This window comes from Triturus cristatus, chromosome 4_1, assembly GCF_964204655.1.
Source record: "Triturus cristatus chromosome 4_1, aTriCri1.1, whole genome shotgun sequence".
Lineage (NCBI taxonomy): Eukaryota > Metazoa > Chordata > Amphibia > Caudata > Salamandridae > Triturus > Triturus cristatus.
Genome location: NC_140585.1, coordinates 743,755,779 through 743,781,324, shown reverse-complemented (window position 1 = coordinate 743,781,324; position 25,546 = coordinate 743,755,779). Strand labels below are relative to the sequence as shown.

Sequence of the window (25,546 nt, the reverse complement as noted above, 5' to 3'; positions counted from 1 at the left end):
CTGCGCTGTCTAGAAAATAAAGTACGTTTAAAATTCTAGACAGTCCGGGACGGTCTCAAAAGCTTAAGTGAGGGGTCACCTTGAAGGTTTGGGCCCTGGACCAGAGCCCACTTTGCCCATGACTTAAAACGTCTCTGGATATCGTACTATAATTCCCTTAGAATAGATAGGAGGGCCAAGCTCTTCACCGGCATGTTAAAGTCCCTAACATTATAGCTGATTATTTTGCCCATATGTCAAAGCATAGATGATCATGTGGGGGGCAAACATGCTAGGAGTGTAGCAGCTGTTCCTTTGGTTGTTCAAATGGTGTGTTCTAAGCATGTGCAGGCAAGTCTGGATGTGAGGTGCCATGCATGGGGGGTGGAAAACAGAACGATAATCAACATAACTGAAGCGTTCCTATCCTGGGATCACAATAACTGGTGTAGATGGGGTCCATGCTGGGGCTGCCAGGAATGTCTGTGCATCAGTTGAGGTATATGCAGAGCACCGCCTCTGAAAATGACAGAACCTGGTCTCTGGGCTATCCCTTACTTGATCAGACAAGCGAACAAGCCTGTGTGTAGCAGAGCAGGAGCCACGGGCCGAGGCACGCCAAGAGGTCCGTCTTTTGGTCATTGTCTGGTTCAGACTTTCTTTCCTAGTGTTGAACTTGGTGTAGGAGGGCTGCCCTCTCCTTGTGATTTTATGTCTCTATGGGTTTGCTAAGCTGCTTTATTTTCGGGCACGCAGAGCGCCATGTGCCAGACAAAGAGTGAGAGTAGCTCCGTGGGGGGCCCAGGTGAATTTGGCATCCTGCACTTTTATATATCTAATAGTGCGTTGGCTTCCTCCAGAGTGCGCACACTCCATTACTCCTTGTTTCATACAAACGTAAGGCAGAAGGGGTGCCCCCACCTGTTTTGAATCCTTCATGTTTGTAAAACATTCTGACAGACCTCAGCACTCTACAGCATTGCAAAGTGTGGGGGATAGCCCCTGGTTCAACAGGACGTTTCAAAGTCAATGGCATTTTGATCTTGGACAGCTGCCAGTATAGATTCTTTTTGCCTCTAATAGTGGAGACAAGTCAGATTGTTTTGGGGCATGCCAGGAGACTTAGCAGGGCAGCTTGCTCTGTGGGTGCGATCCAGTGTAATGTCCTGCTCCGCAAGATTCAGCGATACATGGTGGAATAGCCTAATGACGTAGTCCTCCAATTTTCATGAATCTGCCTGGAGCGGGACATCTTTAATCTTGAGATTGGAGCACTGAAATCTATTTTCAAGGCCTTCCAGCTGATAGTGCGGCTCAGCGTTCCTGTCTGTGTTATAGCAGCTCACGTTGATGGGCATCAGTTGCCTTCTTGAACGTGCCACTGACCTGTTCAAGAGTACTGACTCTCTGTCCCAGTTCTCCTACTTCTCTTTTAAGGTCCTTGACATCTTTCACAATTTGCTGTTTAATAGCCGCAATGTCTTCCCCCAGGGTGCCAAAGAGGTTCTCCAAAAAGACCTGGGTGACCAGGGTGTCCTCGCCCACAGAGTCGGAGGCAGTACTGTCCGCAGAGAAGGACTCCCGTGGGGAGGTGTCACTGTGTTGATCTGACTCTTTAGATGGGGATTTAGTTAGCATGTGCTTAATGGTGTTCTCCTTCTTGCTCCTGCGGTGAGCGGCTATGTTCGCCTCAAGTAGCTGCAGGGGTCTGTAGCTATAAAGCTGGGAAGCCAAATTCCTGTGTCTGGTCCTGAATTCAGTAGTCTCGCTTAGTTTGTGATCTGTGGTATTCCCCGTTTGGTGACGCCCTGCAGAGTCCACCAACAGTGAGAGGGGGACAGCTGTAGGAAAGGTTGGGTTGAGTGTCACCAAGAACTGGGAGACTCCACTCCCACATGGTATGTCGGCGGTCGCTAGGTCCTGGCTAGCATGGCTTTCTACTTTAAGGACTCCACACACCAGTTTAGAGTCCTGTGGCTTGTTTCCAAGGCTTCACTGACAAACAGTGGCCCACTATGTGCCATCAGGTTTTCAGCCTGTAACATACTGGGGTTGTTGGGGGCCAGTACAGATCCCTGTAAGGAGCTACTGGAAGGGTGATATGGCCAGGTGAGGGTCTTAAGGTAGATCTCCCAGCAACCCCTGTGTGTCCCTTCAACACCCTAGACTGTGGCCCTCCCTCTGCATGCCGTAGAGCAGAGTTCTTCAGTCTGTGGGGCAGAGGCGCGACACCATCTCAGGGGGGGCACGCACTCCACCCTAAACTCTTTCGTTTGTTTTCCACTGTCTTAAGTTGATTGGAGAACTACGGAGCAGCAACCAATCAGCGGGGTTCGGCGGTAACGAAGGGCTGTAGGGGGGAGGGAGGTGAAATAGATGGGGCACCACGTGGTTTTTGTATTATCAAGAGCTAATGGTCCCAGCACAGGGTTAATTTCTAGAGCTGAAATGCTTCAGCTGCAGTGGGATTCAAGGAGTATCATCTGCTTTGAAACCGAAAGCAACAAACATTTCAGCTCTAGGAATTAACCCTGTCCTGGGACGGTTAGCTCTTCCCAGAAAGGAGTCAAAGTCCTAATACAGGCTTCTCCTGTGGTATCAATGCCCCTGATTATCATTCCAGGGCTGTGGTAACTTCAAAATCTGCAGAAAACAGTGTTTTTGCCAAATTTAGAATTACAAATTCTGCGCTAAGAGAGCTTGAACCTCAGATTTTGACGACTTAAATTCCAGCATGGCACTTTACATAAACCACACACTGGAGTTCCACTGATTATACTGCTACGCATGTCCTCTGTTTCCACCTTCAACACGCCATGCACGGTGTGCCTGCTATGAATGTCTAAATTTACCTAGTTCTATCTGTTTGCACATTTTTTGTTTCTCGCATTGTCTTGAAGTGCTTCAAAGTGCCAAAAGGTGACAAGATACCATCACTGAAATTCAATACTTAAATAAGTAAATAACATCAGCCGAGGCTACACCTGCGCCACCCGAAATCCAGGGATTTCAAAATTTATCAGAACGTTAAATCGTTTGCCTGCTCTACAGGAATAATTGGACAATCACAGAGAACCCCATCCTTTCCACTGCTTCTGGCTGAGGTTTCTATAACCATTCTATTTATTCTACTCGTACGACTTTCATACTTAAGTATGTCATCCAATAAAGTGCGACCGGCACCTACTCTGGACCAGAAGGATGAATGTCCTCTAGGCTACGCCCGCCTGGCTGGAGACAATGCAGGTGTAATTACCAGCATCCAAGGCCTGCACCTGAGAAATACTGGGAGAAAAGGGGAGGAGAGTAATAGTGACACAGTTTGTCTTGCTTTCAGTTACTGGACATCTTCCTTCAGTATAGGACAGAGGGGCAGCAACACCCATAGACTCTTGTTGTAAAATGTGCTCTAAACATGTTTTACATGCTATTCCCACAATGCATTGCACATTCAAAGGTGATGTCCTAAATGTGTGATGTTGTCTGCGCTTCTGTATTTGTGCCCCCCGCTTTTCGAGCTGTGCTGTATTTTGGAGCAGTAGGACACCATCAGGCGTGCAAAGCCCATAGGGCTAAAAGGTCTTCAGCCCTCCCCCCGTCGTGTGTCTCTGGGCTTCTACAGCTCGAGCTGCTGTGAGCTCTGCTGGGCAGTGTCTGGAACCTTCTCTCCGGCACGCTCCAGTTTTTCACAGGTCTTTAAAGACCATTTGCATATTTACATACCTTTGGAAACTGGTTACCGAGGCAAAGTTTTTTTTTTTCTGGTTCCAGTATCCCCTGGGTGCCCACTCTGCCTATTCCTTACATTTGTATTTTACATTTACTGCTGTAGTGTGAGAATGCTTTTCATGAAAAGGATTATAAAGTAGGGTTGTCAATTGAAAAATACCAGCGATTTGTTGGTTAAGGAGCCTGCAAATGCCTCATCTTGACAATGATAGGGGTATAAACAAAATAGTATGTATTCATTTGTAATGTGACTTTTCTGTCTTTGTTCCCTTGAATTATCAGTCGTGGATCATTCAGGCAGCCCCAGAACACAATTAAAAATGCTTTCTATTTATATTTGCTGTTGGAAGTATGCACAGATAAGTGCAGAAAATACTTCTTTAGGTGACTGTTTATTTTTGTACAGCCAGGGACATCGATCTAATGAGCTGGCAACCCTAATCACAAGACTGGAAGTTTGTTGCAAGATCAGCACATTATTTATTTCCACCACCTGCTCTCACAATGCACTTGCGCTGGTCACCCTGTACTTCACCCTGCAGTGATACGAGCACATTACTCACCCTGCACTTATGTGATACTTCACTCACCTGTCCCCCCTCACTGCTCAATCTGCAATCTCACTCAAGCCCATCACTAACCATACATTCATTCGTCCCACTCTGCACTTGCATCTGCACCCAAATTCATAATTTTTGCCCTGATGGCTTGGAATAAATCCCAAACAGATACTTGTAAATACTATCATTTTCATTTCTTTTTAATGTGATTGATGTGAGTCTATTACTATGTGCAGAGAAATGTGTTTGATGCAACAACCATAAAGTTTACTTTAGATCAAAACAGGTCCTCACATATGAGAAATTGAAAGATTTCACAGATATTATTCGCTGATAAATTAGTGGGCTGCTACTGTGTTACAACAGTGAAAACACATCACTATCTCTGAATATTGGATGTAAACACTTTTAGAATTTCTGGATGTGGAGCACAACCTGATGACGGCAGTAGCAAAAATCCATCCACAGACTGACCGTCTCTGTGGCGAAAAACAGCCACACTTGTCACATTAATGTTGGTGGTGTTATTTTCAATCTGTCGTGTTTAAAACAAAGCATCCTAGTAAAAACAATTTGTGCACATGCTATCTTGGAAAACTGAGTTTTGAGCTGTGTAATAAGCCTGTGCCATTTAACCACGCCCACTCACAAACCTGCAGTTTACTAAACACTCTTATTGTGTTGAACATTATCTGCCTGATATGGCCTGGGATATGCGGGTGGCGGTCGATTATTTAGTGTACCAGATTCCAGTAATTTGTCAGGTGGTGGGGGGGCCCAATATCTAAAACCATTCAGCTGGGGGGGCTCAACCTCCAAAAGTTTGAAGACCTCTGCCGTAGAGTGTCTTGCTGCCGGTGACAGGAGGATTCATTGCTCTGGTCGTGCATGCGGACTTTGGGCTTCCCTCTCACCCTCTTTTTTTTTTTTAGTGAGGATGGCCCCCGTGAGGCTTGTCTTTCTCAATGCAGCTCTGATTCAACAGCGTATACCGCTCACCACTGGGCAGTCTATTGTGTCTGTGGAGGTCTGAAGGTCACTTGTGTCCACAATGTAGTAGGCTCCCCTTTTGAGGCTGGTAGTCGAGGGTGCCACCTATGCCGCCGTTCCAGGTCCCCAGACATTCGTGCCAAAATTCCCCCGGGTGCAGCATCGCTTCTTTCGCTGGGCCCCACTACATTTACTTCACTCAACCCACGTAGTTATCCTTTGGGGCGCTTATGTACGGGGCCTGCTAGGCCTGGTGCCACCTCGTGTATGCAGCAGATTTTGCGAGACTTGCCGAGGGGCCTCGCCCCACAACAATTTATTTTCCCCAGATCTGAATGTCACCCAGCAGGGGAGCGTGGTTCCCACTCCGATCGATGCGGGCCCAGGTGCTCCTGGCAATTCTAAGTGTGAAAGATGTGTGTGAGTCCGCGTCAGCACTCCCCAGATCCTACAATGCAGTCTTTGCCCACCGGGCCTAGTTTCAGCCTCTGCGCAATGCCCATATTACCTGCTGTTCGCCAGTCACTCAACTCATTTAATTATGACAGCAGAGCTTACCAGCTTTGTTCGCGGGGCCCTCTACCATGGCAGCTCGGGTGGAATCCACTGAGCTCTGCCCACCAGGGCCTTTACAGGCAGGGCTCTGCTGCGGTCGTCATTTTTGGGAGCCATGCGCGTTCCCCAGATTGTTGGATCTGGTAACAGCCCGTAGCACGCCGCAACCACTATTTTATCAAAGCTGGTGGCGGAGCTCTGTTAAGAGGAGTCTACTAAGGCGCCTAAAGTTAAATATTTAAAGTTGTTTTTGCCTTGAGTGATTTTTCAAAATGCCTATTTTCTTTGCTAAAAGTGATGAAAAGAGTTCAGATTAATATGCAGTCAGTGTTTTTTTTTTTTCTTTTAGTCTTTCTTCTTTTTTGACCGCAGTATGGGTACATCTTTTTGTTTTGGTAGTATTAATATGCCAAATCGTTTTGGAGATGTTACCAGAGGAGAAACTGTGAAATGACAGGCTTAGGCTGGACGAAGGAATAATGTGAGTGTCATTTGTTAGAAACAGGGTTGAGCCTGTGCACAGTCTGATTTCGCACCTGCAGTTTTTATTGGTGGCATTGGTAGAACTACATCCAATTTAGGTAAGTAATGGAACAGCAGTGGTGCCACACAGCCCATGTACATTTGTATTTCAGTATTGGTGTGCTGACTGACCTGACATCCGTTTCAAAGTTCAGCAGGTGTACTTTTCCTCTAAATGTATTGCAAGGGGCCTTTCAGGTTTCTGCTGAAGTGAGAACATAAAGTCATGGAGCCTAAAGGAAAAATTTATTTTACCCACTAATACACTGCCAAGCTAATAGGATGCGCCTTTCGAAGTAGGAAAACAAAATTAATTTGCAAATATCAAATGTTGGTTCAGTGTATAAAATTATATTTGTTACATGTAACATGTAATGTGCAACTCTGGTTTCCAAGCTTCGACTTCTACGCCAACCATGTTTCTAGTTCTGGATTTGCCTTTAACATATCTTTGCAGCATTTTCTTAATTTGACCTAATTGGACTAGCCTAATTGCCTAACAAAATCCCAGGAATGCTTACACATTGGTCACTGTGCATGGAGACTACTAGGAACTCTACAGGTAACACGTTAGAGTTAAAGAGAAGGGCTACAGAATGGCAATGCAGCATATGCCTGGTCACACTGAAGAGGCCATGGATTGGATATGCATGCAGACTGAACTGTGTTACAAAGAATACATGTATTGGCTTGGCTTGGCCTGGAAATGTAAGTCTTCCATCACCCAAACGAATTGGTTATTCCAGGGATATACCAACAAGCATTTACAATGCAATGGTCTCGGCATTGTTAAAGTTAGAGCTATTGGCATTGCTCATGACATTATTTTTGTTTGTTTTTGTTTTTAAAACATTTAAAGAAACGGCATTGTTATTTACAATGTCAATAGCTTAATCTCTCTCAAATGCTAGAGGTAACTAACCATGGAACGCTCCTTATGCAAGAGCAGAGAAACAGAGACACTGATCGCCGAGGCACTCTCACGAAAGCTGGCAGAATCCCTACCAACAGAACACATCGCATTAGGATTTTTGTCTGACGTTTTACCTTTCACGCGTCTTGGAAGTTGGTTAAAACAAGGGCATCTGAAGGGCCCCTGGAGGGACCGTGTTTAGACCGAGGAGCAAGCAGGAAACTGCATAATTACATAAAATGAACAAGATATAAGCAAACCGAGTGATATGGCCAGAAGCACACTTTAAAGAGTAAGACGGAGCAGACACAGAACAGGCAGGGAGGGTGCTTCTAGCAAGTAAGATACGGGAAAAAAAAGGAGACGAGGAGGGCCGGCAGGATTCAACGTAGATAACACAGAAGACAAGCGAGGATCAGGCACATCGATATATGAACGGCATACAGAGCAGGGATGGTGACATATGAACACAGAGCAGGCGGGTAGGGTGCGATCGGCACTGTATGGTTTAACTCACCGGCAGTCACCTCACTCAGCAGCAGCATCGGTAGTAACGTCGTAGGGACGGCCATGCCTGGGATCCTTGCTTCAGTCTGCCGTGCCTCCGCTGTGGCCTCCTCTCACCAGGAGACTCTGCTCCTTGTACGGCGGAAACAGACCCACGGCGGCCTCGGTTTACAATCCTGGGAACAGAAACGGAGCCGACTGGAACCAGCCAGAGCGCATGCGCGGACAGAAGCCGAGGCTGGTCGGGCGCCGCTTGGTGGACACTGGCCACACTGAACACAAATGCCTGGGCAGGAGCAGGGCTCGCACTACACACAGTACGTTACAACAATGCTTCATTACCGTGACGAATGTAGAAGTATTCTAAAGCCAGTATAGTATGCCTTCCCAAAAATGTTCATATCTGAGCTGCATTTCCATTTTCTACACTATCCATTTCAAGAGGTAAAGCTAGAAGGTCTTTGTGATCTGGGTAAACTTTCCTGTCCGTGGTGCTTGGCTAGATGTAAAGCAGCTTTTTCTGATCTCTTGAGTTTCACCTTAAGGAAATGTGTAGCTTTGTACATCATTCAACCTCTTAACGCCATAAACACCACCGCCTTTCTCCGAGGTCAAGCAGAAATGCCTCGAAGAAACGCAGCGGCGTTTTCGGATTCGGTGGCGTGTTTTCTTTCTCTCCTCTTGCCATTGGCTGGAATGTTTACATTCCAGAGGAGAGAAAGAAAGTAAAAAACAAGGCCCCCGAATCCGAAAAAGACGGGGCTTGTTTGGAGTGACAATGCTTTTCTCCAATGGCTGACCAGTATTTCAGAGGCCTGCCAATGGAGAAGAGGTAAAAAAAAGGGGCGGGTTAAAGCCCCACTCCTAACATTAAATCTCGGAGCGAGACTGCACAAGCGCAGCCTTCGAGCCGAGACCTAAAAATGGGCTCTAGAATTCAACTACTTTTTCCAACTCCGATATGATTTCTTATTTGGAAGTGCTAAATAGAGCCAGAGTCTCTCATGAACCAATTATTCATTCATCTATCTGTCGATTTGCCCCTCTATTCCTGTGCCACGCCACTGCCAATCCAGTGTCTGTGTTACCCTGCTTGTGTGTAGTCTCATTCCATTCTGTGTGTGTAACACTGTGTATGGATCTGCATGTCTGTTTTCTTTGGGTGTGAACCTCGGTGTCTGTACATCTGATGTGTACCCTGTGGTGAATGTATATCGGATGTTCTCCAAGAGAGGGTGTACATAGGTAGGATGGTCTGAAGGTAAGAATGCCAATAGGACTATATGCATGAGTAGATGGCTGTATGTTCAGTTTGTATGTACAGAAGCATGTTGGTTTGTTGCGTCTGTGGATGTATTAATTTGTGTGTGCATGAGTATTTACAAGTGTCTTATCCCGCATATGTTCATGTATTTGTGATCAATGCCAATTTGTGCATGTATGTCTAAAACTGCATATACCACATAAGTCAAACTACATTGTCACTGCAAATGTTCTCTTTTCTTACTCAACACTTTTGTGTTATTGCCACCTCTGTATTAGAATTCATTTTTTACCTTCACCCTATGTTGTACTTGTGTACCCATTTGTGGGTCTCTCTTCTCTTCATATGGGATTGCTACAAACAACGAGGAAACCATCCTCTTCAGAACTTACCTGAAAAATGCCTCCGGTACCTCAGTTGCTTAATTGAAAAAAATTAAGATGATCTGATCCAATATCACTACCCAGGGGAAATCCTCTGGAACTAGATTAAATCCCACACACATTTAGAAGCAAATGGTTTACATTTGCAGCTGTATTAATCAAATAATCACAAAAACATATGCAGTCTAATATCCACCAGATACTTTGCAGATCCACTTATCTTACAGCCTCATAACCTACTGCACCTTATAATAAATGTCCCACTAAGTCCACCTATATTACTAAAACTGTTTGCCTATTTATCAGCACACAACTCGATCATGACAGCTGCTGGATTGTACAGTTCTTTCTCTCTTTTGTGTTACCAACTTAGAGTGCTCCTGCTTCTTTGAATTGTTGTAGGATGTGAAAACAAACAGCAAAAGGTGCACCACTTCCACAAATGTAAATTATATTAAATTAGTCCATGTACTTGATGTATTTTCTTTTTCAAAAATTCTTCTTTATTGTTCATTTGTTATACTGACATTAAGAACAGCCAAAGCAGCCGACGCGTTTCGTCCAACTTGGGACTTCTTCAGGGATGCAAAAGTGCATATATAAAAAATATGTATAAATAACACGAATAATCACATATTATATTAACCAAACCAAACTACATACAACAAACATAATCTATGACAATAAACAAATTCATATGAGTATTACAAAAAAGGAAACATCACTTTTAACAAAACTCAGAAGACATAAGGAAGCTAAAAAAACTGCCATCAAACCAACAGTTGTTCTAAATTCGTGATCGTCATTTTCCATTTGGCTAGTCCGGATAAAAACAACCTCTCAATGTATGAACATGAGTCAAATTATGTAACAGCTTGAAAGCATATATTTGTAAAATTTAATTGGTTTCCAAATTTCAACGATAGGCTCATTCCTAAGTTAAGTCTGCATTAATTGTGCTGGTATTTAGTCAGAGACAAGAGAATTACTAGAAAAAATATATATGCGAAAAAGTGCGGACAAAAAGATAACAAGGTTATGGATTGTGAACATCATCGTATTGTATCCTAATGGGCTCAGTTAAGTTTAGAAAAGGGGAGAGACCTGAAGATGTACCCACCGTAAATAGTAATATACCGGTGTGTATTTATATTCGGCGCAATTTCTAGAACATCATTCAACGTCACTAAAAGAGAGCCAAAGTAAAAAGATATAAGACAAAGGAATTTTGTAACGACATTCAATAACGAAGTAACGTAAATACGTCATTTGTTATGATGACCTTGAACTAGACTGGAAGAAGTTATCAAAGAGAAAAGCGACAAGGGAGTTTAATAATTCACATTAGTGAGCATTACAGTCAATATATATTCCGTATATATCTCCAAAGATGTTTATAAAAAAGGAAGAGCTCCCCATGGGAGTATCTGTACTTACATTCATAAGGTAGAAAATGTATCAGTTAGAGTGCGAGTGTATGTCAGATAAGTGACAACAGATGGTCCCGTTTTTTCAGTATAATACAAAGTCAGATTTCGTCCAATGATACGGACAAAAGCCAAAGTCTTCAAGTTGCCTGAAAGTGGAAACATGGCAGTCCAATCACACAAGATGAACCATAATGATTTATTATTATAATAATACGCAAACAAACTCACTCGTTCACTATGTGTGGGCGAACTCACATTACAACTTGATTTAGTAAAAATGGTCTAATTAGCCCTATAGGGTGTAAGGTCGGTCTAGATACAACCAAGCTAGCAACATAGAGTGGAACTTTATTAGAATGGTCCCCTTTAGCACCATCCTTAGTGTGTTTAGAATAATGTTTTCAATAGAGTCCTAGTGTAACAGCAGAAAGGGAATAAGTGAAAAGAGCAACATGTCACATTGTCATAAAAGTATAACTCAAATCCCACAAGCCCCTAAGTTTTAACCAAGAGCCAAAGGTTTAAATTTATAGAGATGCAGAATCAAGTAAACTCAATTCTAGGGGGTGAGATATAATCTAAAGTTCCGCATAAAACCTACCCGATTCCGCATATTCAGTATCCGAGATGGAACCTAATCCGTCAGCGATCTGCACCAAACAGAGGTTGTACTCGCACGTTTAAATAGTATTGCTCAGGGATTACAAACCCAAAACACCTGAGTTCCACGCTTTGAAGTAGCGGAAGTAAGGTCACGGCACCGTCAATGTAAAATAGATGGTAAACAAAGTTGCCATATTGAAGAGGCGATGCGCATAATATAGCATCAGAGAAAATAAATAATATGTCTTGGTATCTCATTGGTAACATATATTAGAGACTAATAATTGAAGGGTAATGTTTACGATGAGGAACGGAACACGTAACGGTTTATTACTGGTGTTTTGATAAAAACATATCGTATTTTCACTGTAAATCAAGAAGCAGGGAGCGCCGTGGCCATGTTGGAAAGGGTAATGCTCATAATGTGAACTTCAGAGAGAGCTAACATTGCAACTCGTTGTCACAAGGTTGGTATATGTGAGGATCCAAAGAGTAAAGAATAATGTGCCCAACGAATCAAGACGGAAAGCATGATGGTTTTTTCATTTGTGCCGCGAAACGGACATATCATATTGTCACTATGAAGTCTAGCGGCCATGTTGGAAAGGTAATGCTCACCGCGTAAGCTCAAAGGAAACTAATCATGTATCTTATTATCACATGGCCAGCATATATTGAAGCTCAAAGATGAGAACAAATGTACACAAGGGGTAAAAAAACCTATGTTGGTTTAAACGTTGGTATCCTAGGCAACGTCAGCTCACCAGTAAAGTGTCATAAATGGTCGCCATGTTGGAAGGGCGATTGGCTCATCATTCGGATCTGTACATGTAATGAGTCATATTAAAGTCATGGGACCTCTAAGCTTAAGAAATCAACAAAAAGAGATGCCATAATTATTGTTGTGAGAATTAGGGAAGATTGGAAAATAGTAACTGTAGTAAATAATAGGTTACTTTGTTACAGATTAACACCCAGGTACCATAAAATCTAGCGACATAGCAGTTCATAGCAAGTCATTAACATTACAAAAAATGGCAGTCAGGGGTAGTAAGGTTAACAATGATGACAGTTAGATGCAGGGGATTCACATGATAGTATACAATAAACCTGAATCAACATTCATAAAGCATTGATATATTTTAGAGAAAATGGTGCATTTCAGATTCAGTGTTATGCCCCATTTCCACACATCGAAGTCTACATATCCAGCCAGCCTCATTTCTTCTTAATTCCAGCTCCCTGTTTCCTCCCCTGGGGGATGGTGGTATGTGGTCTATCCCAAAGAACCACAATTCATTAGGCTTGTGCCCTTTGTCCTTCATATGTGTGGTAAGGGGATATTTGGAATCACCCTTCTCTGCCGCTCTCAGGTGTTCCTGTATCCTGACTTTGAGTTCCCTTTTGGTGCTGCCTACATAGATGATGTCACACGGACAGCCCAATATATATGTTACAAACTTGGTTTTACACGTAATGGTGTGTTTGATCTTATGTGTTTTACCAGTGTTGTGTTGGAACATACGTGTCCTATTTCTTCCCATTTTGCACACACTGCATTTCATACACGTAAAGAAACCCCCCTGACCCCCTGTCAACCAATTGGGAGTTTTAGGAGACTAGGGCATAATAGGTTCCTCAGGTTTTGGCCTCGTCTGTAAGTGACCCTGGGTGTCCTAGATATTTCATCCTTTAGGCCCGGTATTTCACAAAGTAACCTCCAATGTTTTCTAAGGATATTGAAAATCCTACCACTGTCCCTGTTGTAAGTAGTCACAAGGGCAGTGGCAGGTCGCTCCTTGCTTCCTGTTCGTGGCGTTCTTTTCTCAAGGGTACTTTCTCTCTTCACCTTCAAGGCCCTTTTCTCAATTTTATTCATAAGGGGCACAGGATAACCCCTATTAATGAATCTCTTTTTAGTTTCTGTCACATTTTGGATGAATCCCTCCTGGGTACTACAGATCCTCCTCATTCTTATCATCTCCCCAAAGGGGATGTTGTTAACTACATGTCGGGGACGGGCACTATCATAACGTTATACACTATTGCAGGCGGTACTTTTCCGATGAATTGTACTCTGTACTGAGTTATTATGTACGAAGAACTGGATGTCCAGGAAGTCAATCCTCTCCCTGCTCCAGTTTATCGTAAATCTTATATTGTACGGATTGTCATTAAGAAAGTGAAAGTAACTCATCAATTCAGGGACAGGTCCATTCCAGATGATGATGACATCGTCAATGTACCTGCCCCAAAAGAGTATGTATTCCATCCATGTAGAGGCATGTCGACCCCAGGCGTGCACCTGCTCGAACCAGCCCATGAAGAGGCCGGCATAAGCGGGCGCAAACCTGGAACCCATGGCCGTACCCTGTGTTTGCTGGAACCATTCATTATCGTGGAGGAAATAGTTTTTGGACAAGATGATGTCCGTCATCTCCATCAGCATCTCATTATGGGACAAGTGGACTGCCGACCTTTGTCCCAGGAAGAATTCCATAGCTCTAAAGCCAAATTCCTTTTTAATGCTAGTGTAAAGGCTGGACACATCGAGGGTGGTGAACACCAACGTTTCTGACCATTCCAATCCCTCAAGTTTAGATAAAATGTCCTTGCTGTCCCTCACATACGCAGGTAGGTTTTGTACCAATGGTTGCAGGAAACCATCCACATATTCCGATAGTATCTCTGTGGGGGAATTAATGCCGGAAATAATCGGTCGACCAGGAGGGAAAGGGGCTCCCTTGTGAACTTTGGGTAGGATGTAAATGCACGGGAAGGTGGGTTCCCCGACAGCCAGGTATCCATATTCCTTGCTGTCCAGAAGCCCAGTCTCCCGCCATTCAACTAGTTTGCCATTGATATATTTACAAAGCGGTTTGATGGGGTTGTGAGTCAGCTTCATATAGCAGGTGGTGTCGGCTAATTGTCTTTCTATCTCCCCCATGTAGTCCATTTTATCCTTGACCACCACGTTGCCTCCTTTATCTGCTTCGCGAATAACCAATGCAGAATTAGATCTTAACTCCTTCAGTGCACGATTTTCGGCTATGGTGAGATTGTATGTCGTATTGTGGGTTCTAGTGTGCGAAGCCTGTAGCCTATAAAGGTCTTGGCTGACCTTTTCCCAAAAGATGTCAATATTTGGGTGCGTGCCTGTTGGTATAAACTTAGATTTTTCCTTTAAGCCACTATTTATATTCAAATCCTCATTAGTATCCAGTTCCATACGTAAAGAGTCTGTATCCATTTCAGTCTCAAATTGTATGGACAGCATGGATTTTAGAGCGTTGAATTCTGCAACCGTTTGTTGTGAACGCGCATGGTCATATTGGTTGTTAATACATATAGGCCAGACTCTTGAGAAATGATCCTTCAATTTTATTTGCCGCACAAATTTAAACAAGTCAACAAAAATATCTACATCATTGCTTGATTGAGTTGGACAGAAACCTAAGCCCTTGCTTAGAACAGATATTTCACAATCTGACAACCTTCTGGGATAAGTTAACAATTCTTAATTCCTCCATCGTATTTTCCTCATTCAAGTCTAATTCCTGTTCCCTCCCTTCCAGGATCTTGTTGTTCGGTCTGAGATCACATTTGTTGTATTTTTGTTTTTCTCGCTGTTCCTGCCATCGCCTACCGCCCCTTCTTGTCCTTGGTCCTTTGGTGCCATCCTCCCACCTACTCTCACCTTCTCCATTTCCAATAAAAGACGAGGGTTGGGCGATATTGGCCTGTATGGGTGCTGCATCCTCCGGGGGTACTGAGCTGACTGAGGAGGAGATTGAGGACACGCTACCCGCCAATGATGAACCCAATGTGTCCTCACGTTGTCTCTTTCCCTCTCCTGCAGTCTTGATGTTATCGTATTTGCGGGCAAAAGTATACACCCTACCATCCCTGTAGTCTTTATCATCCCTACGTATTTTCTTTACTTTTTTTTCTTTGAGATAGATTTGGTAATCTTCAAGGATTTTATCAAGAATCTCATAATTTTTTCTAATCGCCTCCTTTGGTTCCATTAAAGCTATGTCAGCCTCTAAGTCACTGATCTCTTGTTGTAACTTCTTCCCTTTTCCTTCAGCATTTTTAATGAGAATCCGCATCATCACAAATGATGCATCATGTAAGTTCTTCTCCCAATCCTTAAGATCATCAGTCTCCAGGTTTTCAAAGGTGGGAAAGATGAGGATTCTCAGTCCTCTAGGAATCTTATCATTTTCCATATATTTTTCGAGGGTGGTTCCGTCCCACCATCGTGCCATTTCTGCTTTTTTAAGTCTCTCCAACTTTTGAAACTTACTTTTGAGACCCTCAGAACTGGAGGTTGCTGTTACCAAACCTCCCGTCTTTGAGCCAGTTGTAAACAGATCCTGAGCTAACTCATGTCTTCTATCTTTGAATTGGGCCATCTTGGTCCAGAGAGTAAATTGGAATCTAATATGTTCCAATTTATTGATCTGATATTAATATCAAATATATAGGGGGTAAATCCGTGCTAACTGCGGTGAGGATATAAGCAGGAAAGAGCAAAGCTAGCGGTATCCCTCTAGGACAGCACCGGATTATCGATTAACCCATTATATTGATTGGTGATAATTTAAGTTCACCCCACGTGTGCACTCTTGAATAGTACCCGCCAGCACAGTACTTCCCCAGATTCTGGGGCAAAGTGAAAACAAACAGCAAAAGGTGCACCACTTCCACAAATGTAAATTATATTAAATTAGTCCATGTACTTGATGTATTTTCTTTCTCAAAAATTCTTCTTTATTGTTCATTTGTTATAATGACATTAAGAACAGCCAAAGCAGCCGTGTTGTAGGATGTGCACTGTAAGTCCTTCAAATACTTATGCCTTTGATCATCCCTTGCACAGATAATCATTCTCCCCATCAGTTTTTTTCTTCTTTATCACTTTGAGGTGACTAAGAATAGCATTTAGGTTTTACCAGAAGTAAAGAAATTAATTAAATAAATTAAAGATCCTTCTTAGACTCCTTCAAAATTCCTCAATTCAACTCTCTATTTATAAAGCCCAATCTTGCAAAGTTCTCTTGAACTTTCATTCCATCACTAATTTCTTTCTTCAGGGAATGCCTTTGGGATATTTTTTCTCTTCATCTCACCTAACACATTGAGGGGAAAAATCTTCTAGGGATCAATCAAGCTTTTGTTCGGGAAATGTAATTGAAAAACCATAACAGTAATTTGATAATGCGATCAGCATATTAGCTAAGAAGACTCTGATCTCCACTCCCTTATCTGTCTCTCAATATCTTTTTTTTTTTTTTTTTTTTTTTTTTTGAGCAGGAGTCTTATCCAAATGCTATTTCTTGAGATTGCAACCTAAACTAACCCTTCCATTCAAAGGATTGGGGATACAAAGCCTGTTTGATATTGTCAACGACGTTTTGAGCCACTACAGGATATGGGATCTTATCAGGGCCAAACCATTTAAGGGACACTTGGTGAAAGAGTACATAAGAAAACTTAATAAAGAGCCTTGAGCATGGGCAAAAATATAGGTTAAGACATGAAGTTAAACCTGCCTGATGGAACCGAGAAGAAAGACAAAAGTAAACACCACCAGAAGTGCTCAAGTAAAATCGTATTACTTACATTGGGACCCATGTAGGAACTGTGTGTAAAAATAGGGAAAAATAGTCTATGTACTGCTAATTGGGCCTTTTTCTGACACAAGAGGTGTCATAGATCTCAGACGTCAACTTCCCTCCATGAAGGAAAATCCCAAATTGTGTTTAGATAATTTCACTTGGTACCAAGGCAGGTGTCTGTCTATTTGAGCCTCTTCAGTTAGGTGCAGATTGACTCTAGGGGTACAGTGAGCATGGACCCACCTCTGAGCATACCCTTCACGCTTAGAGTGCCATAATGACGATTACAAAACAGTGATGGATGGAATGTTTTGATTCAAACTCAGCCATTGCTAATTACTTAGGCCACATCCGAATCCATCTTTTTTTGGCCACCAAGCCACTGCAGATTAGACCCAGCCTGATGAAGATCACCTTTGTTCCTGCGCCAATAGGAACTGTCAAGCCAGGTGCTCTCTGAACTCTCACACAAGCAACCATAGACCGACTCTTCAGTCAGGTGTGCAGGTTGGGTCTGTTGACTCAGTGAGCGGGCGACTCGTGTGTTGAGATACCCGTCTTAATTATGGTGTCACAATGAAAGATAAAAAAAAGTGATGAATGGAGTGGTTGAAATAATCTGTACCATGAGTTTATGCTGGCCTTTTTTAGCCTCCCTAGTCTGTAGGGATGGTGCTGCTTACAAACTCTCTCTTGTCAATCTTGCCATTCTCAAATCCGGCTGCCTCCATCTGGGGTAAACTTCTTAGCAATTTCCAAACTCGGCCTGACAAACACAGCGTTCAGAAGGCCTTGAAGGCCTCCCTGTTCTCAAGCTAGAGATTTCCATTAATTCAATAGCACCAAGCTACCTTCAGGTGATAATGTGCACTATAGTTAATAAATGCCAAGGACTGCATGGCGAGAGGCTGGCAGGAACGGGCACCCATGAAAGGGCTGTAGGGAAAAGCTGAACTGGGACTTTAGTGCTTGTGAGATGCATCACATACTAAATCGATGGCTTGCCATGCAGGGTATTTAATGAGGAAGGCACATGTAATGAGAGGGCGCATGGTGGAGCAAAAATACAAGCTGGGATATCATTAAGGACAGCTCGAACACTAGACCTTATAAGCTCGGTAAATCTAACCTGATTTTATAAGCTAGTTAAATCTAAACTGGGCTGTGAACTGAACGATAAAAGGAAAGCTATGTCTTATTAATAACTAAACAGTCAACCTCAGTAACAAAGGAATGTCCTGGCTATGCGTTCTTCCACAAAGAAATTTGAATTAATTGTACAGTAGCAGGATACGGAGAGCAGGAAAGTGGCTGAAAATGCTAGCACACCCGGAACAGTCATAGCAATTAATAATTAGTGAGCCAAATGCAAGCATATTTTCTTTGCCTTTCTATACTCTGGAAGGGGAAGAGTAATAGGGCTAGATTGCACCCCACTTGCTGATACGAAACGAATGTTTGTAGACTTTAGATAATTGTGGAATTCATCACGTAGGTTTGTAGACACTTTCCAGGATAGAGACACAGGAGAGAAGTGAAAATGGTAAACAATAGGACGATTCGGGGTCCTTTGCTGTGTCCTTGGTGATGGGATGACAGATTCACCAGGTAGGACATCACTTGAAAACAAGTTATCGAGGTTTGAATGTCGCCATTAATTGCATCCGGGTGGCTTAGTAGTAGGTGTTTAAAATAGTTAGCTTTTAATGTGCGTATGTCAGTTATGAGTACTTGAAGTCTGACATTAACTTTGCTTACAAGTTCCTGACCAAATCATGAACAGCTGGTATTCTCTGCCTACTGTACTTTCATGTGCCTGTATCACTGGCATGTGCTGCTGATTTGATTTGTCTTTTTTTTTACAATTTTAGACCTTTTCGGAAGGTGACTGAAAAAGGTGTTTTGCTGTGGGATAAAATTCACAGGCTAGACAAAGGTCAGATATACAAGCAGGTGGGTGTTTGTTTTCTGCTTTTTTGCTAGGATTTAATTTTGCCTGTTTCTATACAAAGTTCAGTCCCATGATTTTCAGTATTTACAAAAGTTGTTATAATGTCTCTTTTATTTTTGTTGCAATGTGTTCTCAAGGCCTTTTCTGGTTCAGATGCCAATGATTATTGCATTCTAAACCTAGTTTTCTGTCATCAATAATGTGATAAAAAATGTACTTGTCTAACCGACTGAGTCACCAGAGGCCACCACTTTGGCATAACCTTGATTTTCTTGTGAATGTAAACTCTGAGTGGTAGGGGCTAATTTAGAGTTTGACATAGTGAGTACAGTTGATCATCAGAGTGGAGGAAGACATTACTTCTGCCATACCAAAGATACTTTGTCAAATTTACTGGTGACTGCTGGACCATCGGCCATCTGTATCTTGAAAGGAACAGCAACAGCACTGCAATGCTCTCAGGAAAAGGACTGCATCCAAGAAAGTTGTGCCTGTTATAAGGCAATTTTATCTACTCTGTTAAGGGTGAAGGCATGACTGACATGAGCCGTCAACAGGTTGGTAAGGATTAAGGTGATTACACGTTCCCTATCCATGAGTCTATGATTTAAAACATTGACCAGAACTGAGACTGTTTCACCAGACAGGCGGCAAAAACCCGGCTTCCAGAGGACCACGTAAGTTGATTAAATCAAGGTGAGGTTGTAACTAACTAATATCCCTTATCAACTGCTTGAAAGTGAAGATTGGTCAGTAGAGTAGCTCCGTGAAAAGGGAGGCTAAAATACTTATTTTACAGCAGGGGTGTCTGTACTGTTGTCCTCTGGTCCCAAAGGTGCTTTACCTTAGTCATGAGGTGTATTCTGTTTAGCTTAAGCGAGACCACATCAAGATGCATGGTTTTATATATGGCTAATGAACTAATTTCTTGTAGATGGAATGTGCTTGCCCATCTTCCAGGGGTAGAAACAAATAAATATACAGATGTTTTCTTTTTGTCTGTGCGTCCTGAGACAGTCTGTCAGTCCTTCTTAACATTCTTTGGACACAGTGACTTGACTGAGATGTATTACTGCTTAGATTACTCAAATTTCTGTGGAATAAAAATCAAAGCTCATTAAAAAGCTGCAGAGAGGAGTCCGTTTAATGCTTAGGCATTTAGTGGCACTTCTCGGAGATGAGCAATTCAGATAGTGTTATTGCAAGAAATCCATCTGACAGTAGAAGAAGAGAGTTAAGTGTGGCGGTAGTGGAGGGGTTGTCTATTCTCTGCAACATATTCCGCATATACGTAGTGGGTTAAACCTGGGGCACACTAGACAGACCTAGACGCACAAACTAGAGGCAGTAACTACATTCGCAGGCGATAATTGGGGCCGGAAGCTTGCCTGACTGTTGAACAGAGTAAGGACTTCTTCCACTATCCTCACCCTGGTAAACACAGACAACGAGATTGAAAACGCAGAAGGCTATTACTAATGCCCTGGGATAGTACCTTGGAGAGGTGTACAGAAGACCACAAGCAACCCAGACTCGGGCAATAGACTTTCTGAGGGGTATTACGATGCCAAAGCTTTCACGGACTCGGGCACTGGAATTAGACTGAGATTTGTACCCGGAAGAGCTGTTCAAGGTCATGCAGGGCATGTCGAGGAGGAAGACACTTGGAGCAGACGGGCCGCCGTCAGAGTTTTATAGCATGTTTTGGGGGAAAATTGTTGAGCGGCTCCTTGAGATCTATAAAGAGGCCAAAGGAGAAGGCAGTTTGCCAGCTTCTATGAAGCAATGCATAATAATGATGCTCACAAAAATAGATAGAGACCTGGAGACTCTGGGGTCCTATTGATACCTCTTCTTGATTATTGGTGACACTAAAATACTGGCCAGGGCACTTGCTAATAGGCTAAAACGAGCATTGGTAACATTGGTGCCCGAGGACCGAGGACCAGGGTGGTTTTATCCAAGGAGGCAGCACTTGTATGAACCCGAGACGACTTAGCCATGTGCTGCATGAGACAGCACGTATGAACATGGAAGCGCACTAGTCACCTTCAACATTGAAAAGGCATTTGACACCTTAGGCTGGGCATTTATGAGAAGATGGAAATTGGACCACAGTTTCGGGGATGGGTTCACCTGTTATACACCGACCCCACAGCTAGAGTGCAATCTAGAGGTATAGTTTCCCACATCTATATGTGGAAAGGGGCACGAGGCAGGGATGTCCATTATCTCCATTATTGCTTGCCATTGTGGTTGAGCAGTGAGATGTGCTGGTGCCCTGTAGGATCAACTTTGAAGCAACAAATTATGTATATTCGACTCACCCCAAAAATTCTGTCTCCCACTTACTGGTGGGCAGTGCCTACATAACTCAAATTTCGGAATGCCTTACCACTCTTGGTAATTAGAAGGGTGGCAACTATGGTTTTCCGCCCAAGGTGTCTGTACACACTGCAGATTTCTGTATGCATGATCCCTAGGACTACTGTCAGGGAACTCGACAATCTATTAATTTCACTGGTGTGGGCGGGCAAAGAATTAGAGTCCCAGGTGGCAGTACTGAAACGCGATAGAGAGGAAGGAGCATTGGAAGTGCTGGATATGGAACTTTATTGCCTAGCCGCACAGCTCCAAAATGCAGCGATGTGGTGCGGAAACATAGAGAACTGGGAGAAACATTTATTGGACGGAATGATAGAAACGGAATCATTGCCTGTTTGTTTAATGAAGGGGTGACTCAACTCAAGGAGATTCCATATATATTGCGGAGAGTAGCAGGGGCTTGGGAAACAATCGGTCAAAGGAGTTCCAATGCGGGCCCATTCTCTAGAGACCTCCTCCTGAAATGATTACAGCTCTTCCCAAAGATTCATCAGAATGTCATTGAAGCGATGAGAGGAGGGAGGATGTACCATGTGGGACGACCTGTTCCTGCATATAAGTTCAAAACCGTTGCAGAGGCAATGGAGACCTCTAACATAGGCTGAGGCCAATTTCTGCAGTTGGATAAATTGTCCAAAACAACCAGAGATACGGGCATGTTTCCCAGACATGGGGTTGAATGTTTTCCAATGTGCAACATTCCGTCCATCATCTTGTGTGTTTTGCTGTTCGCCCTATGTGGGAAGGGTATGCCCAGACGTGGGTCCCATGCTCACTACGCCACTGGAGTCAAGCTATCCTGGCTGAAGAGGGGTGAAACCCCGAAACCGGTCCTAGGATGCTTGATTCCGGTCCAGTGAAGACATGGTTTGGCAGTTCGGGCTGGACTGTTCCCATGAGGCACAGGGTCAAGACTGATTTGCATATGGCCATGTCTGAACTGGGGTGGTGTGGTGAGCAAAATAACGATGGATTAAACCCAGATCTGTGACTGGGGTTAAATGTTTGCCAATGTGCAACATTCCGTCCATCATCTTGTGTGTTTTGCTGTTCGCCCTATGTGGGAAGGGTATGCCCAGACGTGGGTCCCGTGCTCACTACGCCACTGGAGTCAAGCTATCCTGGCTGAAGAGGGGTGAAACCCCAAAACCGGTCCTAGGATGCTTGATTCCGGTCCAGTGAAGACATGGCTTGGCAGTTCGGGCTGGACTGTTCCCATGAGGCACAGGGTCAAGACTGATTTGCATATGGCCATGTCTGAACTGGGGTGGTGAGCAAAATAACGATGGATTAAACCCAGATCTGTGACTGGGGTTGAATCTTTGCCAATGTGCAACATTCCGTCCATCATCTTGTGTGTTTTGCTGTTCACCCTATGTGGGAAGTGTATGCCCAGACGTGGGTCCTGTGCTCACTACGCCACTGGAGTCAAGCTATCCTGGCTGAAGAGGGGTGAAACCCCAAAACCGGTCCTAGGATGCTTGATTCCGGTCCAGTGAAGACATGGCTTGGCAGTTCGGGCTGGACTGTTCCCATGAGGCACAGGGTCAAGACTGATTTGCATATGGCCATGTCTGAACTGGGGTGGTGTGGTGAGCAAAATAACGATGGATTAAACCCAGATCTGTGACTGGGGTTGAATGTTTGCCAATGTGCAACATTCCGTCCATCATCTTGTGTTTTGATGTTTCCAAGACATACCCAGGCCCCAATTCCCTGTAAACTATTGAGCGCCACCCAGATATGCAACGTGACTGCACATTTATGTAAGACATTCAAAAAAGTTCCCACTTATATATCCTGGCAAAAAGGTATGAAGGTATGGGCCCTAGCGGAGGAAAGACGAATGAGGGAAGTGTGCACAAATGGTAAAGTGAAGGAAGATCTAAAAGTGTGGGGATATTCTCCATAGGCTTCTGAATCCAGAGGAAGAGTTTGATACTGAGAATGAGGAAACACCAGAGCAGCTGGGTTGAGCAGAGGGAGCTAGACAGAGCAACAGGTTCTACTGTAGAAGAGAAAGTGTGTGCACAGAAGAGAAAAAACTTAGAGCAAAAAAAACTACGAAGAGATGTCTGTAGTAAAATACGGAAAGAAATAAATACAAGATTTGTAAAGCACTGCAAATCATCCGTGTGGGTCTCAAGGCGCTGAATTGTAGGCACGAGGACATTAAGTGATTTACTCAGAATAACAGGATGTTAACGCCGCCACTGAGACCGAGACTGGAACCTGGTTCCCACCGGTATTGAAGTCGGCAGCTTGTGTTGTTACGCCACATTCTCGAAGATGGTATATATGGTGAATTTATCTTACTAGGGTAGAGGGGGTAGGGAAACAACCAGAACACCTCTCAGTACTATGTTAACTTGGGAAAAAGGCTGAGGCTGAAAAACAATGCTTTCTTATGTCAGATATGTGCTACTGTGTTGGAGTTTGTGGGGGGGGAGTAGACGGGGAATATTGAATTTGAGGTTTCAGTTTTTGAAGATGCATTTATATACTGTAGCCTGAATCCCAGGCATATAAATCAATGAAGACTAATTTAACAAAAAACGAAATAAAAAGGATTAAGTGACTTTAATGATGTGGAAGAGAGCCTTCTGAACATTCGTAGCCTTTACATTTCATCAAGCATAACGTTCTTTCTCAACTGCCTGAATCAGAGTTTCACAAGAGTGCACATGTTGCTGAATCTCTGCCAGGCCACTTGGTCCTAAGAATGCTTCCATTTCAAGTTGCCTGTTTTGCACCTTGACAGCAGTGATTTGGCAGACACAAACTGCAAGACTGTAGAAAGGTAGGATCCTTCTGCATGGTTACCCCCACTTTTTGCCTGGTGATGTGATGGTGTTTGACTAGTCTGACTGGGATCCTGCTAATCAGGACCCCAGTCTCTGTGCTTTCTCCCCTGAATTGGTATGGTAAGTACTTCGGTACATCCCAGATTGGACACTGGTGCAACCTTATCAGTCCCTAGTATAGGGTACTAAGGTACCCAGGGCATAGGTACACCAGGGGTCCCCCATGGGCTGAAGCATGCATTATGCCACTCATGGGAGACCACTCAATTTGCCATTGCAGCCTGTGTAAGCTGGTGCTAGCACCACTTATGAAAGATATAGGTTTTCCTATATCTAAAGTCACTGCACTTAAAAACTATAAGTCACCCCTACAGCAGGCCTTTGCAATCCTGAAGGCAGTGTGCTTGGTTCTAAGTGTGAGGGTGCCCCTGCATTAGGCCCTCTATACTCCCGGTACCAGTCTTCCCGACCCGGACAGCAAGCCACGACTGCTGTCGGCCAGAGACACATTTCTGCCCTCCTGCTGCTGAGCCAAGCTCGGGCAGGGGAAGGCAGAACAATAGGTATCTGTTGTGATCTGTAAGCTGGGTATCAGTGCTGTTTGGAATTCTCTCCATGTCATGGAATGGAGTGATGCATCAGGTGATGTATCATTCATTCCAGAGGAGAGACGATGGCTGAACAGTTGGTGCTGTTATATTGATCCTGCTGTACTTGTGAATAAATCTTCACCGCTGTTGTATGAAATGGATCTACTCTTTATTACAGTATCCTGTCACAGGGAGGTGTGACCACCTCCTAGACAGGATATTGTGTATTGGGGTGGTGTGGGAGTGCTTGTAAGTGCCACATAATGTGCGTGCAGGACACACTTGGTATCCTCCATGCATAGTCCAGTTCAAACCATTTCAGGGAGCCTTTGGCTCCCGCTCTGGTGTGAAACTGGGCAAAGGACAGGGGAGTATCCTTCCCTTTGTCCAGCCCCTCCTTTGGGAGGTACCCCTGAATCGTGCCAGCCCTTTCTTTAGGATATTTAAGGGCTTACCTGTGGGTGGGTCCCTAGATTCGTTGTGGGACAAGATTAATTTCAGACACCACTTCTTCAACCGTCTGAGCACCCTGGACTTCGCTCAGCGCATCAAGGCTGCAACCGGGAAGACTCTTGCTGCTCCTCATCTTCTCACCCTGCTCGTCTGCTGCAACGTCTGTGCCTGTGCACCATACAGGAACCAACCAAGGCCTTTAAGCATCCAAGAAACCTGAAGGAATCTCCCTTGAAGTGAAGGAGTCATTCCCTGCATCTGCAGGCACCGCAACTAAGCTGACCGGTCTGCTGAGCCGGAGTTT

General features: G+C 43.8%; 1 protein-coding gene across 2 annotated transcripts in view; it reads left to right on the top strand.

Annotated features, from left to right (window-relative positions):
* Positions 1-25,546, top strand: part of NT5DC3 (5'-nucleotidase domain containing 3) — a 402,542-nt gene that overhangs the window by 248,476 nt on the left and 128,520 nt on the right. For both annotated transcript variants that reach the window (XM_085653247.1, XM_085653246.1), the window contains exon 10: positions 18,931-19,012. In XM_085653247.1, the coding sequence (XP_085509373.1) occupies positions 18,931-19,012 (82 nt within the window). The remainder of the gene's footprint in view (positions 1-18,930; positions 19,013-25,546) is intronic.